Source organism: Lissotriton helveticus, chromosome 1_1, assembly GCF_964261635.1.
Source record: "Lissotriton helveticus chromosome 1_1, aLisHel1.1, whole genome shotgun sequence".
Classification (NCBI taxonomy): Eukaryota; Metazoa; Chordata; class Amphibia; order Caudata; family Salamandridae; genus Lissotriton; species Lissotriton helveticus.
The window spans coordinates 1,033,792,728-1,033,812,371 of record NC_136057.1 but is presented as its reverse complement, the minus strand read 5'-3'; the positions used below and the strand labels follow the sequence as shown (position 1 = coordinate 1,033,812,371).

At 44.1% G+C, this 19,644-nt stretch overlaps 1 protein-coding gene across 1 annotated transcript in view; it reads right to left on the bottom strand.

The window, feature by feature from the left end:
* KCP (kielin cysteine rich BMP regulator) overlaps window positions 1-19,644 on the bottom strand; it is a 622,724-nt gene that overhangs the window by 390,707 nt on the left and 212,373 nt on the right. The window contains exons 10-11 of the mRNA XM_078677796.1: window positions 2,680-2,756; window positions 1,238-1,337 (exon numbers count right to left, since the gene is read on the bottom strand). Coding sequence (XP_078533922.1) covers window positions 1,238-1,337; window positions 2,680-2,756 — 177 coding nt within the window. The remainder of the gene's footprint in view (window positions 1-1,237; window positions 1,338-2,679; window positions 2,757-19,644) is intronic.

Below are 19,644 nucleotides of genomic sequence, written 5' to 3'. Positions count from 1 at the left end.
AGTTGGAGAAGTAGGCTATATGTTCAAATAAGGATGGAACTGAACAAGGAGTCTAAGAAAAAACAATCAGGTGACTGAGGATGGGCTCAATTGAACCGTTAATCAATGACACAATTTAAACAAAATACACACCATAGCTATTACCTCCTCTTGAGATTTATGCCTAAAATTGAATGGAGCAATTGCAAAAAGTTGTGATTTGATGGTCATCAGAAGTCTAGATGAAGAGTGATCAAATGCAGAGAAAATGGAATACATTACTAAATAAGTGAATTAGCGAATGGCATGACACCATCACCCCTGAATTAATGGTCGGTATGAAGGAAATCTATTAACAGGAAGGCTTTTGAGGAGATAGTGACCTAGATTGAAAACAAACCAGGATGTCGAGGTTGACAATAGGCTGTGGCTGGTGCATATAACTCCTCCCATCCATCATGTCCCCTCTCCTCTCCAGGTTACCACTGAGAAACATACGTGATGACCCAAAAGCCATTGAAATCTTGTTCCAAAATGCAGACAAACATGCAGATCTTCAAGAATTTCATAAACAGATTTACCAAACAGAGTGTGTGTAAGATGCGCCGGAGTTTATTCTTAGACCCCATCCCAACAATCCTTCTAATCACCACCCTAACACTCCAAAAGACTGGTATCTTTAGTGAACTTTCCGCCTCTGAAAGGGTGTAATGATAATTGTATCATCGTTTGATTGTCTACACAAGCAAACTCAAAGTTCACACCTTGTTGGTAAAGTTAAACTATTCAAAAACACAAAAATGAAACCCTGAGTCTAGAACTCGAACAGAGTGCAGAGGAATCCTTTTTGAAGGATGGTTTCTCTCACCCACCCGTAGGTGGCATGCTTCATCATAGGGTAACCTCCTCGTACCGCGAACCTAGTCGCTGTGCAGGCTACAACCCCCTCTCTGAATGTAGAGAAGCGGTATCCTAAAACCTCAAGTCCCTGAGCTCCTCCCTCTCAGAGAGGGGGTTGTAGCCCGCACTGCGACTAGGTTCGCAGTGCAAGGAGGTTAGCCTATGATGGAGCATGCCACCTATGGGAGGGTGAGGGAAACTGTTCTTCAAAATGGATTCTCCCGCACTCCGTTTGAGTTCTAGACCCAGGGTTTCATTTTTGTGTTTTTGATTGTGTTAGAGGGGAGTCTCACCCTGTTGGTCTCTAATCCTCCTCGGGACTCATGTGTGTGTTTTGAAAGTTAAACTATTGCCTTACCTTCCACACATCGAGGGCAGCACTCCTCCGCTGTACTTTCAACCGGGTTTTCACAAGTCACTGGTGGGCACTCCTTCTGTTTACAGGAAATCACTCCATTCTTTAAAAAAAAACAAAATAATCAGATCCTAATGCAATGCTTCAGTGAAGGAAGATGAGTGCTAACCAATAACAAACAAAGGTACTTGCACAATGTGGCACAATAGCTCACACTCCAATACAGTAGAACATTTGCAGGTGGGGTCTAGTTCAGTTTACAATATCATAGTGTGACAGTACTGTTTTATTTTTTAATTATATTTGAGTTATTTAGGCAGATGGAGGCATAGAACTCTGAGCAGATGATATTGCCCATCGCCAGGTGGTAAGGGAACCAATTAGAGGCAGCAAATGATAATCATTGTTGACAATTATTGCAGTCTGATGATTTTTGGAAACTCAGTGGTACATTTGCCATCAGTAATCCAATGTAGCAGGACCTCGTAATTACTAATTGCGTTCAATTTTGTTCCTGAGTCAAAGAAAGTGCACTAGTAGATAATGTATATTATATATCTCCAAGGAGGTCTGGAATTATTATGGATACATGGGATAAAGTACCCTCTGGCATAAAGTGTAAGGATATTGCAAGTCACTGAGAAGAGGAACTTGGCTGGAGTCCAAGTTTCTTTATAAGGTCACAGGACACAGAGTTGGCTTGCACTGATAATCACTGGGGTGGGGTATTAGTGAATATCTCCAATTGTATTATGATACATATAAACTAAGAAGAGGAATATTATGATGATGGTTATAACATCGCACAAGTGCAGATATAACCCTCATGAAGTTGTTGTTTGGTTATGTTACTGTACAAATAAAACAATCAATAAACACTGGTTAACAAACATTTGTTGTGTTGGTTTTTGAAATGTGCTAGGCTATCTGGAGGACAGTAACCTGTCTGACTGTGTAGGCGTTATGACTCCAAAGCGTAAAGAAAGGGACCATGTTACAAAATAAATGAGAACCGCTGTTGATGGAAATAGGGCAGTTGATTGATGAGACCTAGGTAGCATACTTCAGTAAATGAATGTAATCATTAAAAACAAAACTACCATTGAACTGAGATGATTTAAGACCCAAGAGATAGCTTGTCGCATGCACCTAAGGGACATGCACCCCCAAGGGACATGCACCCAAGTGACATGCCAAGGTTAGAGGAAACAGTTAAACGATAAGTTGTGGCATGCACTACACAACTGGTTAATATTGCATTTCTGATCAAGATCCACATACACCTCATGGTACTAGATGCCTGCCTACATTAATGATTATGAAAACATAAGTTGAAATAAGATTATGTTAAAACAGACCAATAGAAATAGAACAGACACAGAGTCATGAGTGAGATTTCTAATGCAGGACAAACATTTGGTGAAGGCTCTTAATCTATGACTTACCAGGCACACACATGTAGTGCAGGTGTTGACAGAGAATGAATCACCATTCTGGTAGGTCTGACCCTCATAGATGCAACCTGTCAAATGACACAGTAGCATTGTTAGTGACTTCTGGCTCAAACAATGCAGCACTCACAAAACAACAAGTTACTTCCCCAACACCCTTTCTGGGGGTACTCTAGCTAACCGCAGATTCCTCACCTTAGAATACTCTCCAGTCACCAGACTGATGTTGGTTTCTTGCTTGTCTCTTCTCACGCCCTGAGACGTGGAGAGTAAACAATTGGCTAACAGTGTGCTGGTGTCTTACTTGGGGCCTTTTTAGATGTTGAAAAGAGGCCACTTCACAGAACAGGGAGGAGAGAGGGCAGTGAGGAATCTGCTGTTAGGCAGAGTATGCATCAGAAAGAGTGTTGCCAAAGGTAAGTAACTTGTTCTTCTGATGGATACTTCTAACTGAAGATTCCTCACCTTAAAATAGATATCAAAGCAGTTCCTCCCCAAGGTGTATGGTTTATGGAGTGGGCTTAGACCAAAAAATCCTGCAGAACCAAACAAACGAAATACCCTTCTTGTCGGACCTGGTGGTCAAGGCAGTAGAACTTTGTGAATGTGTGTACTGACACTCAAATTGCAGACTGGCAGATATCAAGATCAATCTTTCTACGTGCCAACGCAATGGTAGCAGCCTTGACTCTAGAAGACATCAAACTCTGCCCTGCACAATACCCTGGTGGGACTCGCTTTCCCTGAGTACCTCGCTACCAGATACAGCTACTACAAGGGGGAGGCGCTGCCGTGCTCATTGCACTGCCTCTCCCCCTGCGCCGTATGAGGCTGGGCTGGAAAGAAAGTGCACTTGGCTCTGCTTTTTCCTGACTTTGTTACCACCTATTGTGTTTCGGCCTCTCTTTATTCGAAGACTAGAAAGCCCCTAACTGGGACTTATTCAAATAAGAAGAACAACTGCTCTGGCTTCTTCTAAGGCTTGCATAGCCCTAGGGTTGGCTTCAGAGGCCTCTGTGACAGGCTGCGTACCAGGGGCTTATCCAGGGCCTCCCACATATGAGCCACCCCCAATGCTACCATCAATCATGGATAATCTCCAGACAGAACCAATTCTCCTCTTTAGTTACCCAGACACGGATTCCAGCAGTAAGTTGTCATGTAACCAATTACAGAGTAATCCCATGTCATCCACTGATGATTAATTTACCACCAGCTTGCTGCCCTTATGTGACCGTTTTTGTCAATGTCACCCCTTTGAATCCTGGATCAAGTGAAATCCCAGAGACTTTTGAAGAATAAAGCTGTTCACTGGCTTGACATGAACCATATATACCCATTCAGTGGAGCGCACCAAATATTGTTAACTAGGAGAGTGGGATGGATTGAGCTGGTAAAAAAAAACTTCAAGGGGGACTGCATTGTTATCAATTTCCAACAACGGAGCTTTACTGAGGGAACTTTGGCAAGGTCAACGCTGCCCAGCCCATTTGCTAGGAACATGACTCTATTCCCATTAAGGGATTAGGGTTTGTTTATACTCCGGTTCCCGGGTCATTTGCATCTGGCAGGGACCCGGATGGCGCTCTGAACCTCTGGGCTCGATTTCCACTCTACGAACAGCAGCGTTAACGTTACGCACGTTCCCTCGTCCGGTTTAATTACCAGCGCTGCCGGGCCTTCATTCCTTGCTCGCGATCCATTGGAGCAATATGGACTGATCGGAGGCCTATTGACCCAATTTTAGTTGTTTACAGCCGCTTACTTGTGCCCTGATCACCTCTAACCTTTGGTTCTCGGCGAGGTGACGCGTAAGGGTTCTCACTGCTTCATAGCCACTCGACGGAGACCGCACTGCGAGTTACCGTCCTAGTGCTAATTCCTTCAGTGACATTAACGTTATTCGGCCACCTCCCGCACGCAGAGCATGGTATTCAGCTCAGTCCACTGACAGATACCGCGACGCGGTTGTGGCCTCTGTAATCAATTCCTGCACTAGAGGGGCTGTTTATGTGTGGATCTCCAGCGTATTTCATTAATCGGCGGCATATATCAATATCCTCACACCCGAATGTTAAGCCTTGTACACCCAGTCATGACTCATCATGATCATCCAAGCATAGGCTGACACATGGTTTTACATTGTTTTTTAGGAATTGGTTTACACTCATCATTAACGGATGGTTCCTACACATGGTGTTGAAGTCTCTGCACACCCGAGTTATCTGTACCCCTGGCGATATTGGGCCAGTTGGTTCATTCGTGGATTATACACCTGAGTAGCCATGCCTGGCACCAGGTTTGTAAATATGAACAATTCCCAACAGGTTTCAATTGGAAGACAATTTCAACGGGTGTATGCAATATGCATTACAAAAGAAAGAAAATAAGGAGTCACTGCAGTTTTTAGAAAAAAACGGGTATTATTCACCATTTAGAAAGCAAGGCGGGTCTGTTGCAAAATTATACAGTTAAACAGCACTGTACACAATAAATGGGGTGACAACCCGGTGGCACTTGGTGAAGGTGATATATACATGAATATATACAGTGAATAGTGATGGTGGTGCAAGTGCTGGGGTGAAAACAGCGTGGTCGGCGCGTAGTAACAGTGAAAAATACAGAGTAATGGCTCCAGGGATTAAGTTATAATCACTTAAAACAAGAGTGAGTCAATTTCAGGAGTACAAGACAAGTAGGGCGCCATAAAATTAAGCTGTGTGGTCGACGGCGTTTCGATCCTCGTCAATCGGGATCATCATCAGGACTGGGTTGTCGGGGAAAAACAGTGCTGTGGGGTAAGGAAAAGGACTAATCAAGGGAGGACCTCTGAACTTACGGGCGCGCGAGTGGCTAGCAGTGGGTGAGCTACTGACTGAGAGAGGGACCAGCGTGGGTTGCAGGTAGGTAACTAGAAACGCTTAAGAGGCTAGCTAAGGAGTCTAAAAGAATAATAGACAAGTTAAACTAGCTGTGGTCTCTTCAGGGCGGCAGACGGCTAGAGTTAAAGCCCAGGTCTGGCGCTAAGGTAAAGGCGCTAAAGGACAGGGGCTGTACAGGAGAAAAGCGTGTGGCAATTAACTCGCGCCTGGCTATACAGCGTGTTGGTAATGATGGTTGACTTACATGTCCGCCAATATCAATTTCATGCGGATGGAGGGGCTGGGTTGGTAGATCCAAAGCTGCACAGAGAGGGAATTTTAATTAGAAAAAGCGGTACAGCGGGGAGAGAAAGCTAACCCCAGGCGGCAACAGATTTTACCTGAATGATGATTTGGACGGCTTGAGGCAGCGGGGGTGATCTGTGTCTGGGAAAAGTTAAGGATAATTAGAATTCGGGTATCTCGGGGCTGGTAGAGTCACGAGGGGGGGGGTTTTGGGGTTGCACAGGGTATGTGAGCGGCTTACCTGATTGAATCAGGATTTCTTCTGGTAGGCTATTTCGATGGGCAGCTTCTAGCAGTTAATACGGGAGCTGAGCGCGGTCCGGCGGCAGCGCTGTGGAAAATAGCCGTAGGAAGGGGGCGGGGCGGGCGAGGAAACACTGCGCGCGCACTGCAGAGAGGGGCAGGGTTGGGGGTGTGACTGCCGGTTACCGCGGCAACTCGTGTAAACAGGAAGAGGAAAACCGCGCGCACTCTCAGGGCAGAGGCGTGTCGGTTGGGATGGCAACCACAGAAACAGGAAAACCGACCAAGGCGTAATGCCGGGATTAAGATGAGACGGGGCAGATGTTGGTCCGATGCAAATAGTATGCATCGAGGGTTATTCAGCCAAGGCAAGACCCAGGGAAAACGGTGCATGATTATTATAAAACATTTACACTTATAGACATTAGGTAAAGTGCGTTAATTTTAACAATGAAAAACAGCAATTTGAGAGAGGGTACAGTTGGTCAGAGGCAATTCACACGCGTCGAGGGTTATTCAGCGGCCGCCAACACAAGGATACTCGGGCATGATTCTTATATAGACACATCCTAGACTAAGGCATTTGTACATGTTAACATCAGTCAAATTGCATTAATTTTAACAATGCGCAAGCGGTAAGCAGCAATGTAAGTGAGGGTTCAGTTGTTCAAGCTATATAAGGCATCAAGTCTAGAATGTGAGGGAAAGCAGAGTCCACAGTGATATTGGACCTAAGTAGGCACCATCATACTGTAGAAGTCTCGGATAGGCAGGAAAGATTTAGACATTTGAGACGGGATGCCTTATTATACATTTCAGAGGAATGGACATGGGGATTAACAGGGTGCCACGGACTCGTGCTACACTTCAGACGATAATGGTATTGTTCCACTCATCAAAAGTGTTCAACCCATGGTTCACCGAGTCCACTCTTGAGATCCATTTGCATTCCGCTCTGTTGAGGAGGGCGGTCATGTTACCACCTCTGACGGGTAGTGTAGGTTTCTCGATGACCGTCCATCTTAGATCTGTATCCGCATGTGATTTCTCCAAAAAATGTGCAACTAGGGGAGCTGTTAGTACCTTGCAATTTATCCTACTTTTGTGTTGGATTATGCGTTGTTTGACCATTTGGGTGGTTTGGCCAATGTAGAGTAGGTCACACGGACAGCGGATGGCATAGATGACATTCTGGGTTTTGCAGTTAGAGTGGTGTGTAAGTTGATGGCTTTGTCCATTGAACAGGAATTCTTTAGTGTTTGCAGTCAACTCGCATACACTGCAGGACTGGCTTTTGAAATGTCCAAGAACTGGATCCATACCCCATGCAGCGGTGATGGTGTGTCTTTGGGTTGAGGTGGAAGCCCATGTGATTGCTCGTACCAGGTGGTTGGCGATGTTGTTGCCCCTCTGGTAGGAAAAAAGGGGGGGCTCCCGAAATTGTTCCTCAGAGCGTAAAATCGGCCAATTTTTCTTAATTATGTTGGACACTTTGTTGCTGTCCGGGCTGTATACAGACACGAAGGGAATTCGGGTCATGGTCTTCTTGTTGATGTTGGGAACCAGTAGATCCTTGCGATGATTGTACCAGGCTCGCTTCTTGGCTTTGGTGACAAGGCGTCTGGGGTAGCCTCTGTTGGTTAATTTGGTAACCAGTATGTCTGCCTCCCTAAAATAGTCTTTGCGCCATTTACAATTGCGGCGAATTCTTAGGAACTGTCCGTAGGGTAGGCCGTCTCGTAAGCCTCTACGGTGGTAGCTTGAGTAATGCAAAAGGGTATTGCGTTCCGTGGGTTTTCGAAAAAGCAGTGTACCAAGGGCGCCGTCTTCGGCATGAATGGTGACATCAAGGAATGGTAGGTCATTCTTGGTCCATTCGCTGGTGAATTTTAAGTGTTCCTGGGCAGTATTCAACCAGTCAACAAAAAGTACAAGAGTGTCTGATGTTCCGTTCCAAATTAGTAGAATATCATCTATGTACCGGCGCCACAGATGGATTTGCGGCCGGTACAGATTGATGGAGTTGAGGATCAAGGATTTTTCCATCTCGTGAACAAATAAAATGGCAAAGTTTGGTGCGAAGCAAGCACCCATGGATACTCCTTTCACTTGTAGGTAGAAGATGTTCTTGTACATGAAATAGTTGTTCTGTAGGGCAACTCGTAGGAGATCCATGATGAAGTCAGAAGGGATCTGGGTGGGTTGAGGTCTGGAAGTTAGTAGGTTTTTAATGACCTCGAGTCCTTCTTGATGGGGGATATTAGTGTAAAGGGACTCGATGTCCATACTGGCTAGTAACTGGGATTCTTGATCAAATGGTTGGTCTTCTATGGTGTTGATGAGATCCATAGTATCACGTATGTATGTGTCTGTGATGGGTACAAATTCCTTAATGATCGAATCCAGGTATTTACCAAGAGGTTCCAGTACTGATCCGCAACCAGACACGAGGTTTGGTCAGTGGTATTCAACTTGACCTCTTAGCTTGACCACACACATTTAGCACCGCATCTGACTCAGCATTCTCAATCATAGGTTGCCATACCCAGTCCTGATGAAGACTCGCACCTGAGGCTCCAATCTCCTTCCTTGCATCAGCCGAGTCGAAACGTCGACGCTCTACATCTTTACAAGACATGTGCCTGCTTCCTATCCGATATACCATTGGAATATGCATTGAGTGCACATTGTAAATTTACAGAGTACATGTAAATGAATGTTATACATGTATGCATAAATAGTAATTGAGTGCATGCATTAGGATTTTCTTTTGGATATTGAATACCAGTGTTGTAGTGTTCTACACAACACAGATTGTTTATAATTGAATTGAATTCACAAGACAATTGGTCACGGACCATTGTTTCATTCCCCTCTATTCCCATTGGGTTTTTTGTATTGCCACTTATGCAGTTTTGAACCAGGTTATAATGCCAAGCCCAATACGCAAATGGTGATTGCACAGAACCCCACTTTCTATACCCCTTTAGCCATGTCCAATAGGTTGCAGGTGCTGAACTCACTGCAAGATAACGATTGACTCAACCACAGGGGGTTTTATACACTGAAGTGTTGTGAAGAAAGCAATGGAGGTAAGACGATGGATTTTGTTGTAAATTTGCCCAACCATAATTTACTAGGTACAACTGGATTGGAGAACTGCTCTTTAAATGTCAACTTTAGGCCCATTGTCACCAATAACAAAGCTAATTCTAGTCCCAATTATATTTTTACTAAGGAGCCTTGTAAGAGTATTACTTACTAACTATGAACCTGAAGACTGCTATAAATTTGCAACATGAAGTGTGGGCAATTTACAGAATAAGCTGGAAACCATCAAGTGCATAAATATTATTTCGGATTTTGATGTTATTTGTATTTAGGAAACATGGTGCGTGAACCCAAAACATGTGGAGGGATTTTCCTCCCACTTCTTAGGCGCCATACCCTCTCACGCAGGGCGGGCCAAAGGAGGGCTTCAGATACTAATATGCAATAAGCTCCCTGTAACTTCTACAAAGCTTTCATCTGTTGGACCATATTCTGAGCTGCTGTGGTTAACTATTAAGGGGGGCCTTGATATGGTGCTGGTCAATTTCTAAAACAATGTTTTTGATTCCTCTCGTAGTAAGGTGGCCGATGCTGTTCATTTAGGTCTGGAAGCTTTTTTGCACCCTATTCACACCTATTGCACTAATATGGGCAGGCGACTTTAATATGAAGTCTTGCCCTTTTCCAGCGAGGCATGTATGTGGCTAGTCTAATTTGGAAAGGGTGTGCTCTGTGCACTTCTGCCACAATGACAGTGGGAATTCAATTATTTCTAAGTATGATCTTCTCATGCCGAAGTGTAAACGAGGCACTAACAGGGAACACATTCCATCTTTTACCGGCAGAAACACCTCCACTTTTATACTTCATGTATTGGTGTCTGCTTTTGCTAGCCCTTGTATTGTACAGATGGTAATAAGTGGCCATGACCCCATTATGTTGCCTTTCTCTTTTGAGGCAAGAGATGTGAAGTCCTTTCCTCAGCCACTAATATTACACCAACCAGGCCTAATGGCGTACAAATTAAATGGTCAGGTATTGAGCCCACTAGCATTCTTCAAGAAATATTAACTAAAACTTTTACTGAGATTAGCTATTGTCTAAACGAGGTAGTTTTTCCCAAGAAGCTGTTGACCAGTTTTCATCACATTACCTATTCTATTAACTCTCTTTTGACCCACAATTTAAAAAAAAACCCGACCTAGAAACAGGGGATGGTTTGATCATTCCTGCACACAGGCCTCTCAGGGCCTGAGGGTGGTACTACATAGTTCCCCAAGGGACAATACAGTAGTTAAGTCTCTTCACTTTGAATATAGAGAGGCACTTGCAGCTAGGAAGGTGGCACTACACGAAGAGGCATGGGGAAACATGACACTAGCTGCAGAAACTAATGACAGCAAGTCATTTTGGGATACGGTTAATGCCCCTTTCTTAAAAACATAACACAAGTCCAGAGTATAATTCTTTTGTTTCTTGCAAACAGAATCAAGAGGATAGTGGCCTAGCAGTGCGTGAGGAACCTTGTAGTTGGAATTCTCTCCCTCTAGATACTTCTATTGAAGAGGTTATCCATGCCGTACATGATAGTGTAGGGGGAAGGGACCCCAGTCCAGACATGGTGCAGGTAGATGCATTTAAAGTAGCCAAAGAACTATGGGGTCCTAACCTGACTAGGGTGTTTAATGAGGTCATAGTCTGTATGATACCTCCCTCCTGGGCAATCTCAATAGTTAACCTATTTTCAAGAAGAGTGACAAATCAGATCCCAAAAACTATCATCCCAGTTTGCTCTTGGATTCCTCTGTAAAACTGATGAGTAGGATTCTATTGAAGAGGCTGGAGAAGTGGGCACAAGAATATTCTATCGTATCACCAGCTCAGTTTGGATTTAAAAAGAGCTTAGGGACTATAGAGCAATGTGTTAAATTAGATTTGCTGAATGGGAAATATACCAGGGCCAAACTGGGATCTCTTTACATCTGTTTTGTCGATCTAAGTAGTGCATTCAAACTAGATGACCATACCATCTTCTGGTCAAAGCTGCTCTCTCTTGTTGCCCCTGGGGATATTATAGGCTTCCCTTCATGCCTGTATGAGAACTTATCAAGCAAAGTCTGATATGGTCCTGAAGGGGAATGTTCGGCCACTTTTAATTTTGGAAGAGGCATCGGACAGGGCTGTGTGTTAGCCCCTCTCTTACTTTCACTTTTTATAACATCATGCAGGACCTACAAGCAGATGCCCCTTGCCTCACCGGGCATTCTATTCCGGTGTTATTATATGACGACGATGCTGTGCTGCTATCCAGGACCCCCTGTTGGCTAACACAAATTGATGAATGCTTTTGGGGAGTTTATGCCATCTAAAAAACTGGTAATTAATAAGTCCAAAACCTATACAATGATATGTGGGAACAACTCCAAAAAATGTAGACCCTTCTTTATTGGTGATAGCCCAATTACCAGAGCAATCTCCTGCTATCTGGGTGTTATATTTACGAGTAATGGTACCTGGAGACAACAGATTCTAAACGCTAAAGCCAAAATGAGTAGAAATTCTTAAGGGGTCTTTAGGCTTTCAATAAAACAGGGATAGTCAGCCCATCAAGGAAATGGTTGGGAATATAAGGCCAAAGGGGTGTCTACCAACACTTATGCAGCAGGCCTGTGGGGTTACACCACCAGCAATCCTCTACAAGTTGAGGAAAACAGCTTTATGAAACACTTGATTTGCCCACCTGATTCTGCTTCATCCCTGACCGCCCACAGGGATGTTGGTTTATAGTACTTGGAGGACCTGCCTTTAACCCTATCCATGCTGCCGTCGGCCATTGGCCGACGGCAGCACTACCTCGCTGGTGCTGCCGTCGGCCAATGGTCGACGCGGCTCCACCCGTTTTGCGGAAGTGCCGCACTTCCGCAAAACGGGCGGCGCAGCCAACGGGTTAATAAGACCTCTGTTACTATGGTTCTCCATAAGGTCAAAAGAGGAAACTAGTTTTACAAAATCAATTATTCTAGATTGTCTAACTTTTGACAACGTTTCTTGCATCCCTTGGCTAGCTTATATAAACTCATCCTTCAGCACTTTATTTAACTTGTCAGTGTGTCTAGATACACCCCAGGTGCTATCACTTACTAAGAAACATATTAAAGAAATTTTTCCAACATAGATTAGAATATAGAATGTGCACTGAGATGAAGAAGTCAACTGTTAGTTTTTATATGTCCTTGCGTCTTAAGGAGGGTTGTCAAAACTATCTCGTGTTAATAACATCCAACATTGTGGCGTTCTGACCAGATTTAGATTTACTGCTGTGCACCACTTGATCGCTTTCCCCAACATGAAGTCCTGCCCCTCAGATATGACCCCCTGCCCATGTGATGGTTTAAGTAAACAAAGGATGTTGCACTTTATGTTGTTCTGCAACCTATAAAAGAATTTTCGGTGCTATTATCTTAAACCTATTTTCGTTGCACAGAACATTAGAACTTATAACGATGCTCTGAAATTCCTGCTTGCACTAAATGAACATCATGTATGTTTTAACGTTGCCCTTTTTATTATGAAGGCTATTAACCTACGGAAAACATTATGTATAATATATTATTACAGGGCAAAATGTTTTAATGATCGGAGCATAAAGATGGTTTGTTTATTATCTGTATCAATTGGATTTGTTTTTATGCTGTATACATTATATTACTTTTATGTACTTTTATGGCTGTTTTTAACTTGCCGAATAAAGTCTTTGAACCAAACCGACTCTAGAAGAATGAGCTCTCAGACATTCTGGAGGCTGCTTCATGGCCTGTGCGTAGCAGATCTTAATACAGAGGATTTTCCATCTCAACCTCTTCAGCGCCGTCTTCCTTTTCTTCACATCAGAGAATCCCGCAAAAAGCTGATCATCCACCCTATGCTCTTAGGTACCACCAATGTGAAAGCTTAAATCCCCTATTGGGGTCCAGCCAATGAAGCCTCTCCTCTTTCGAGGGGTGACGAGGGATGAAGAACGCTGGTAGGGTGATGAATTGCCCAATGTGAAAGGGAGTCACAACAAAGGCTGCCTGAGTCCTCAGCACCAATGTGTTTGGAAAAAACTAGTTGGGGGTGCTGTTCCTGAAGCTCACTAACGCGATGAGCTGGGGCGATCACCCATGAGGAAAACATTGATTAGAGACAGGAGGAGTAACAAGCATCTGTGCATCGGTTTAAAGGGAGTAAACATGAGAAATATCAAGACCACATTAAGGTCCCATTGTGGCATCACACACCCCGTTAGGAAGGGAACATTCGTTGTAAATCCTTTAATGAACCACATGACGATGGGTGATTTAAACAAGGATAGTTGTTTTGGCAAACGTAAAAAGGTCAAAAGGGTAGACAAATAACACTTAATAGTGCTTTTCTGGGCCAAAGACAAAACAAACAATAAAACAACCTACAGTTTGGCATGTAAAATGTCTGTCTTGGGGAGTCTACACAAGGCCACAAATTTGTCCCAGCATCGAGAGTAAATGGACTTCATACAAGGGCACCAGGTGGCAAGGCTGGCATCCACCACTTTGGGTGGCAGATCAAGTGCAGTTAACTGTTGCCGCTCGATCTACATGCATGGAGGTGTAGATTTTGCATGTTTGCTGAAGAACTCAGCCCTGCTGCTGCGACAGAAGATCCTGATTGGATGGAGATGCTCATACCCAGAGGTTCGGGTACCACACTCTGCTGGCCCAATCAGGAGCCACCAGGATGACTTTGGCACAGCCATTCTGACTTTTTTCAGAACTTAGGCCAGGACAGGCATGGGCGGGAAGGCATGCAGGATTCCCGTGTTTCATACCAACCAGAATGCATATCCTAATGAGCCTTTTTGTTGAAACTCTAAAGTGCCAAACTTTTTACACTGTGCATTCTTGATGGTTGCACAAATATACAGCCACGGTCTCCACACTGTCAGAAGATGCCCTGCACCACCTCAGAATGTAGACCAGTTTTTGATCTGCCAGTCGCCAATAGCTGAGCTCGTCTGCCCTGGCATTCAAGTATCCCATCAGGTGATTCACGACCAGCAAAATGCAACGAAACTCCAGCCAGATCCAGAGGTGCAGAGCCTTGTGGCACAGGACCCTACTCAGTCCTGCTTATTGTAGTAGCACCTGGCAGTGGTGTTGTCTGTGAGAACCGGCGCCAGCCTCCCCTTGATGGGTGGTAGAAAGGCCTTCAATGGCATATTTATAACCGCAACGGCAAAAGACTGAGGCCAGAGTTCTCTGATCTCCTCCTCCCTCAGATGACCTGCATCCGTCACCACTGCTGGCTCTCGGTGGAGAAGGGAGAGGGGCTGGTTGCTTGTCCAATTCCAGCCAAGCAGCCACCAATGCAGATCATCATTCAGAGGACAAAGATCTAAAATGGACCGAAGACCGCACTCATTCTTAGGCACGAGGAAATAGCGAGAGTAGCAACCATCCCACATTACTTTTCTGGAGCCCTCTTGATTGCTCCTTCGGAGAGCAAAACTACTACAACTTGCTACAGAATGGACAGATGCTTCTCTGAGATTTGCTCTGATGTGGATGAAGGAGCTGGCACAGCAGAAAGAAAGGGTAGGGCATAACCATTCTGAATGTACTGAAGACTTTCTGTCAGACGCGATGAATCTCCAACAACATCAATTAGACCCAATCTGCTCAGGCAAACATCTTATTTACTTCACGAGTGGGAAAGGAAGTTTATTTTCTTCCTCCACAACAACCTTTCACTTTTTATAGGAGTTGTCCCTACTCATAATTGCCTTATATCTTCTTATTAAAAAACCTACCTAAAGACCAACAATCACCTGGTTCAAGAAAAATACCCCATACTTTCACAGGTATACATCCCACACAAATTGTGCCTCAATGTAAAAAAATGTAAACGAACAAGGTAGCACCTCACGTGCGCACCCCCTGAGGGGCTTGCTGGTTAATTGTCACCAGTTATGCCCACGATTCTCATCATAGGCTGCTACCTTGTTAAACAAAAACAAAAATAAACATAATTGGTGTCCAGAAAAACTGTGAAAATAGTGAAAAGATGTGTAAAAATTAACACAATTTAACCCCATGTAATTAAGATTGAGATAAGCCACACAGTCACCACAAGACCACTTTTATTCTAAACTTGTGGGCTTATTCAAAATAAAAACATACTGCACGTTTGCAGACCAACTAATGATGGGCCGACATGTTTCATTGCTTGTCAATTGTATTGGCAATTTCTTCAGGGCTCGAGGACTTTGTCCACCTTTTCTGGACCCTTATTGAGAACAACCAAGGAGGTTCATTAAAAGCACATCCAGCCAGTACAGGATTCAAATCCCTACATTCACCCTTTCCTTTCACTCAGACAGTTATATTTACCCAGTAGTAGCCAAGGACCCTCGTACCAGCTAGCCACCTCGTCACACAGGGACTATATACTTCTTAGTCGCCCTGTCCCATTAAAAAGACACATATGTTGTCCATTATTTTGCAAAAACAAACAGGCATTAGCTGCGCCCAAAGAACAGTCTTCTCAACGAACTTCTCAAAAGAACATGTGACAGACCATACATCTCCGTCCATGCCCCTTATTCAGAATCAATCATTACCTATAAAGTCTTTCATTTCACTTGTATTTTCATTTCATTTTTCAACCTGCTGTCATATATTTTGTGCACCGCATGATAATGCCCATCAGTAACAGTGCCAGACTAAAATCCATGTTTAAATCTATGTTAAATCTAACCCTGTTGGTTTTATCTGCTTGTGCTCCTACCTCATCCTCTTCAGTGGAGGCGTTATCAAATGTCCAATTGTATAGTGTACGCCTAGCTGGTTGTCGCCCTCCCCTAGCCAGACCACCCCGTTGTCTCTGTTAACTTCCTTGTTGATAATAAATATCCTCATCATAGGGAAATGCCCATGCGTGGGTAAACCGTTCTAAATTACGTTTTAATCCCTTTATTTTCTGATTTATCATGTAATTTTTATAATCAGACAGGTCTTCCTGAATCCTTGCCAGCTGCTCCTTTGTGTCAGCAAGAGTGGTGTCGCTCTTAATACTCTCCTCCAAATCAACAATCTCTTTAAGGAGTTCCTCGCTGAGCCTCTTGGCAGTATTCATAATGAGGATCAACCAATCCCGGGTACAATTATTGGCAATATAACTCCAATTGACCCGGAACTAGCTGTCTTCCAAGAAAATTCTCGGTTCAATACGCACCAATAGGCTCGCTGGGGCTGGGCCTGCTCTCAGATATTCTGTCATCAGCGCCCCATGCAGGGCTATCCTTACTTGTTTATTCTTGAGGGTACTTAACTTTTCCCATTCCTCCCTGGCTGATGTAGAACTTGCCAATGATGCCTCAGAGAAGAGTGAGTGACCTGACAGAATGGCAGCTAGCTGGTCATCTGAAAAGGCTAAACAATGTCTATCCATCCTATATTTCCGCAGACCTAATAGGGAAACTAGTACAAATGTACCAATAGTGGCAGGGAATGTCAAGAAAGTAGTGGATTATTCTGTACTGACTGGAATGTGCACTAATTTATTTTCCAAGAAAGCTCTCATGGCTGAGCCGCCGTACAAAAATCTTCAATACAGAAGGAGCTATAAAGGGAACAGACAGAATTGTTTGGAGCTCCTTTGCTGCATTTAAGTGAGGCGTCCTCGCTCATGCAGTTCATTGAAACGAGACAAGGCCTGTGGCGTGGCAATACTCGGTGAGATAATTGGCAGTTATGTGAGGGGACACCGCTGCCGTTTACTTACAGAGTGAACTGAGACACGCAGATGATAGTCCTGCTGGGAAGAGATATAGTGCTTCATATGCCCAATGTTTTTATACCAGTGGTGAGGGTACAGGTGCATCAATCCACAATCCTTAGACACGGTAAGTGCAGTAATGTCATTAAGAGTATATGGCGCTGGGAGTATGTCATTATGAACTCCACCGCACCATAATGGCTTTACTGAAAACTAGGACGTTTGGTACCAAACTTCTCAGCACATTAAACCCACATTGATGCCAGAGTGAGATTTAATGAAAAATACACTCAGAGGGCATCTTAGAGCTGACCCCCGAAAAACGACCTAACTCTAGTGTCCTGGCTGAGTGGCTGCTTGCCAGCTGCCACCACCAGACATGTTTCTGCTGCTCACGGGGGCCTGGAACAATGTACATCCTGGGACGAGGTGCCAAGTCTCCTCCTCCAAAATGGGCAGGGTCCACGAAGGGGAAGCTTCAAAGGCTTACCTCCTTTGTAAACTGCCCCAGCAATTTGCTGCTTCCAGCAACTGGCCCCCACCGGTTCTGAACACCACTTTGGGTGGGAAAATCAGCGGTAAAACCAAGTGAGGAAGGGAGGTGTGCCCACCTTTGCCAACCCCACCACTCAGGTGGGGGAAGCAAGGTGAAGCACAACTCTCAGTACCTGCCATCTTGCAGATGGGGGACCCAGCCAACCAGAGATAGGCATATGCCCCCCTCCCACTGGAGGGTGGCGTAATAGCGGGTGTACCCACCCCAAACCCATTGGTCCCGACCTTTACTCACTTGTAACACCACTGAATCTAGTATTTAGTGTCAACCCTGAACCTTGTCTCCTTAGATAAGAATCGACAAGAATATGAGAAGAAGCTGTGCTGAAACTAAGAAGAGGAGGATGCCTTCTGACTTGGCCCTAGCCCTACCGGCCTGTCCCCACCTTGAACCTGCTCCAGCAAAATCCCAGTGTGTCCTACAACGAGCAGCCTCAAGAACCCGAAGTACCTGCCCTGCCTTCCAAGCCCAAGACGTTGTCTCCTATGAGCACCGGAATTGCTCCCCTGCAGACTCTGGCTTCAGACAAATCCGCGAGTCTGCACCCGACGCCCCCGGCCCGAGATCAAGTGGCCCAACACCACGTGGAGGTATCCCCAACGATCCTGACCTGAGATCTGGTGATCTCTGACCTGACACGAATCTCCAATCAACTCCTGCAGCCCCTTTATGGAGGACTCCCCCAACCGCGACTGGAGCTGGTAGGAAAACCCGACACCTAAAGACACCCCTGCACCCAACATCCCACGGCATTGGGTGGCCCAACGGACAGTGTCCCAGCATCCCCAGGCATCCCAACGTACCTCTCCAACCGGTGGTCACATCCAGAAGATTTTCGTCCCCGAGCCTGCAGTCTTTGTTGCAATCGGAGAATCCCCATTGAAAACAGCAGGGCACCCGATGCCAAAACAGCACCCTGCACCCAGCCACCCCTGCGCCGCTGAGGGTGTACTTTGGGTGCTAAATCGGATTCGCCTTTGCCCTGCGCCTAACACCAGGAACATTTCTCCCACAAACGTGTGGCCTGCTCATGAGAATCCAACAACCGGAGGCCCCCTATCCTCCGTTGGATAACATTGGACCTGAGCACTCTCTACCCGACCGCCCTAGTGCCACAGAGGGTGCTTTGAGAGTGCATCCTTAACCCTGGGGTAACCCTAGTTCTAACCCGCAGAAAACCAACTCCCAAACCTAGGTTATTACCTTGAAACCGATAACCTCATTTCCTCCCATAGGACTGAATTGACTGCTTTCTTGTGAAAATTGTTCTGTGTGGAGTTGGTTTTGTATGAGAACTTAAAAAACTGCAAATATCTCAAAATTGAATTACTTACCTTTTCTCTAGGAAATGTCCCAGTGTGATATCTAGGCATATCACACTGAGTAGAAAAAGTAGCTTGAAAAGTAATCTGAAAAGTAACGTACAAAGTAATCTCAAAAGTAACTGTAAAGTAATTTTGACTGTTGACTTACCTGTAATCAATCTAATTGAATCCAACTGCATTTAAATTGTATACAACTGCATTATACCTGTAAAGTATTGCACCAGGTCTGGCTTGGTTCTAGAAATAAAATACAACTAAATAATATGTTTATACAAACAAATTGGTCTGAGTTCAGTCTTTGAGTGTGTGACATCATTTCTTGCTTAATTGTGTACAATAAATGCTTAACACTACTCTCTGATAAAGCCTTACTGCTTGCCCACACTACCACAAATAAGTAAGGTGCTATCTACTTTTACCTCTACCTACCTTTGGGGTTACACTGGAATCTGTGCACTCTATACCTCATTTTGGTATAGTATATACAGAGCCAGCTTCCTATAGTAGGGACTTAAAAGGAAAACCCATAAGAACGAATGTCAAAATTAATTAATTTTATTATTACAGTTAAAAAGTATAAATACATTTTATTTATTGTTTACAAAATATATATCAATAAAACATCTTTTCAAATATTTTAGTGACCTTTTAATTTAAAAATTAGTGTAATAATAACATTTATTAAAAAACATATATTTTACTTTAACTGGGATTGATGTAATTCATACTTATTTTTTATTTTAATATAATATATTCAAACTAATTATTTTTTATTTAAAATAAGTTATTAATGCTGTAACAGTTGTATCTTGTACATTATTAT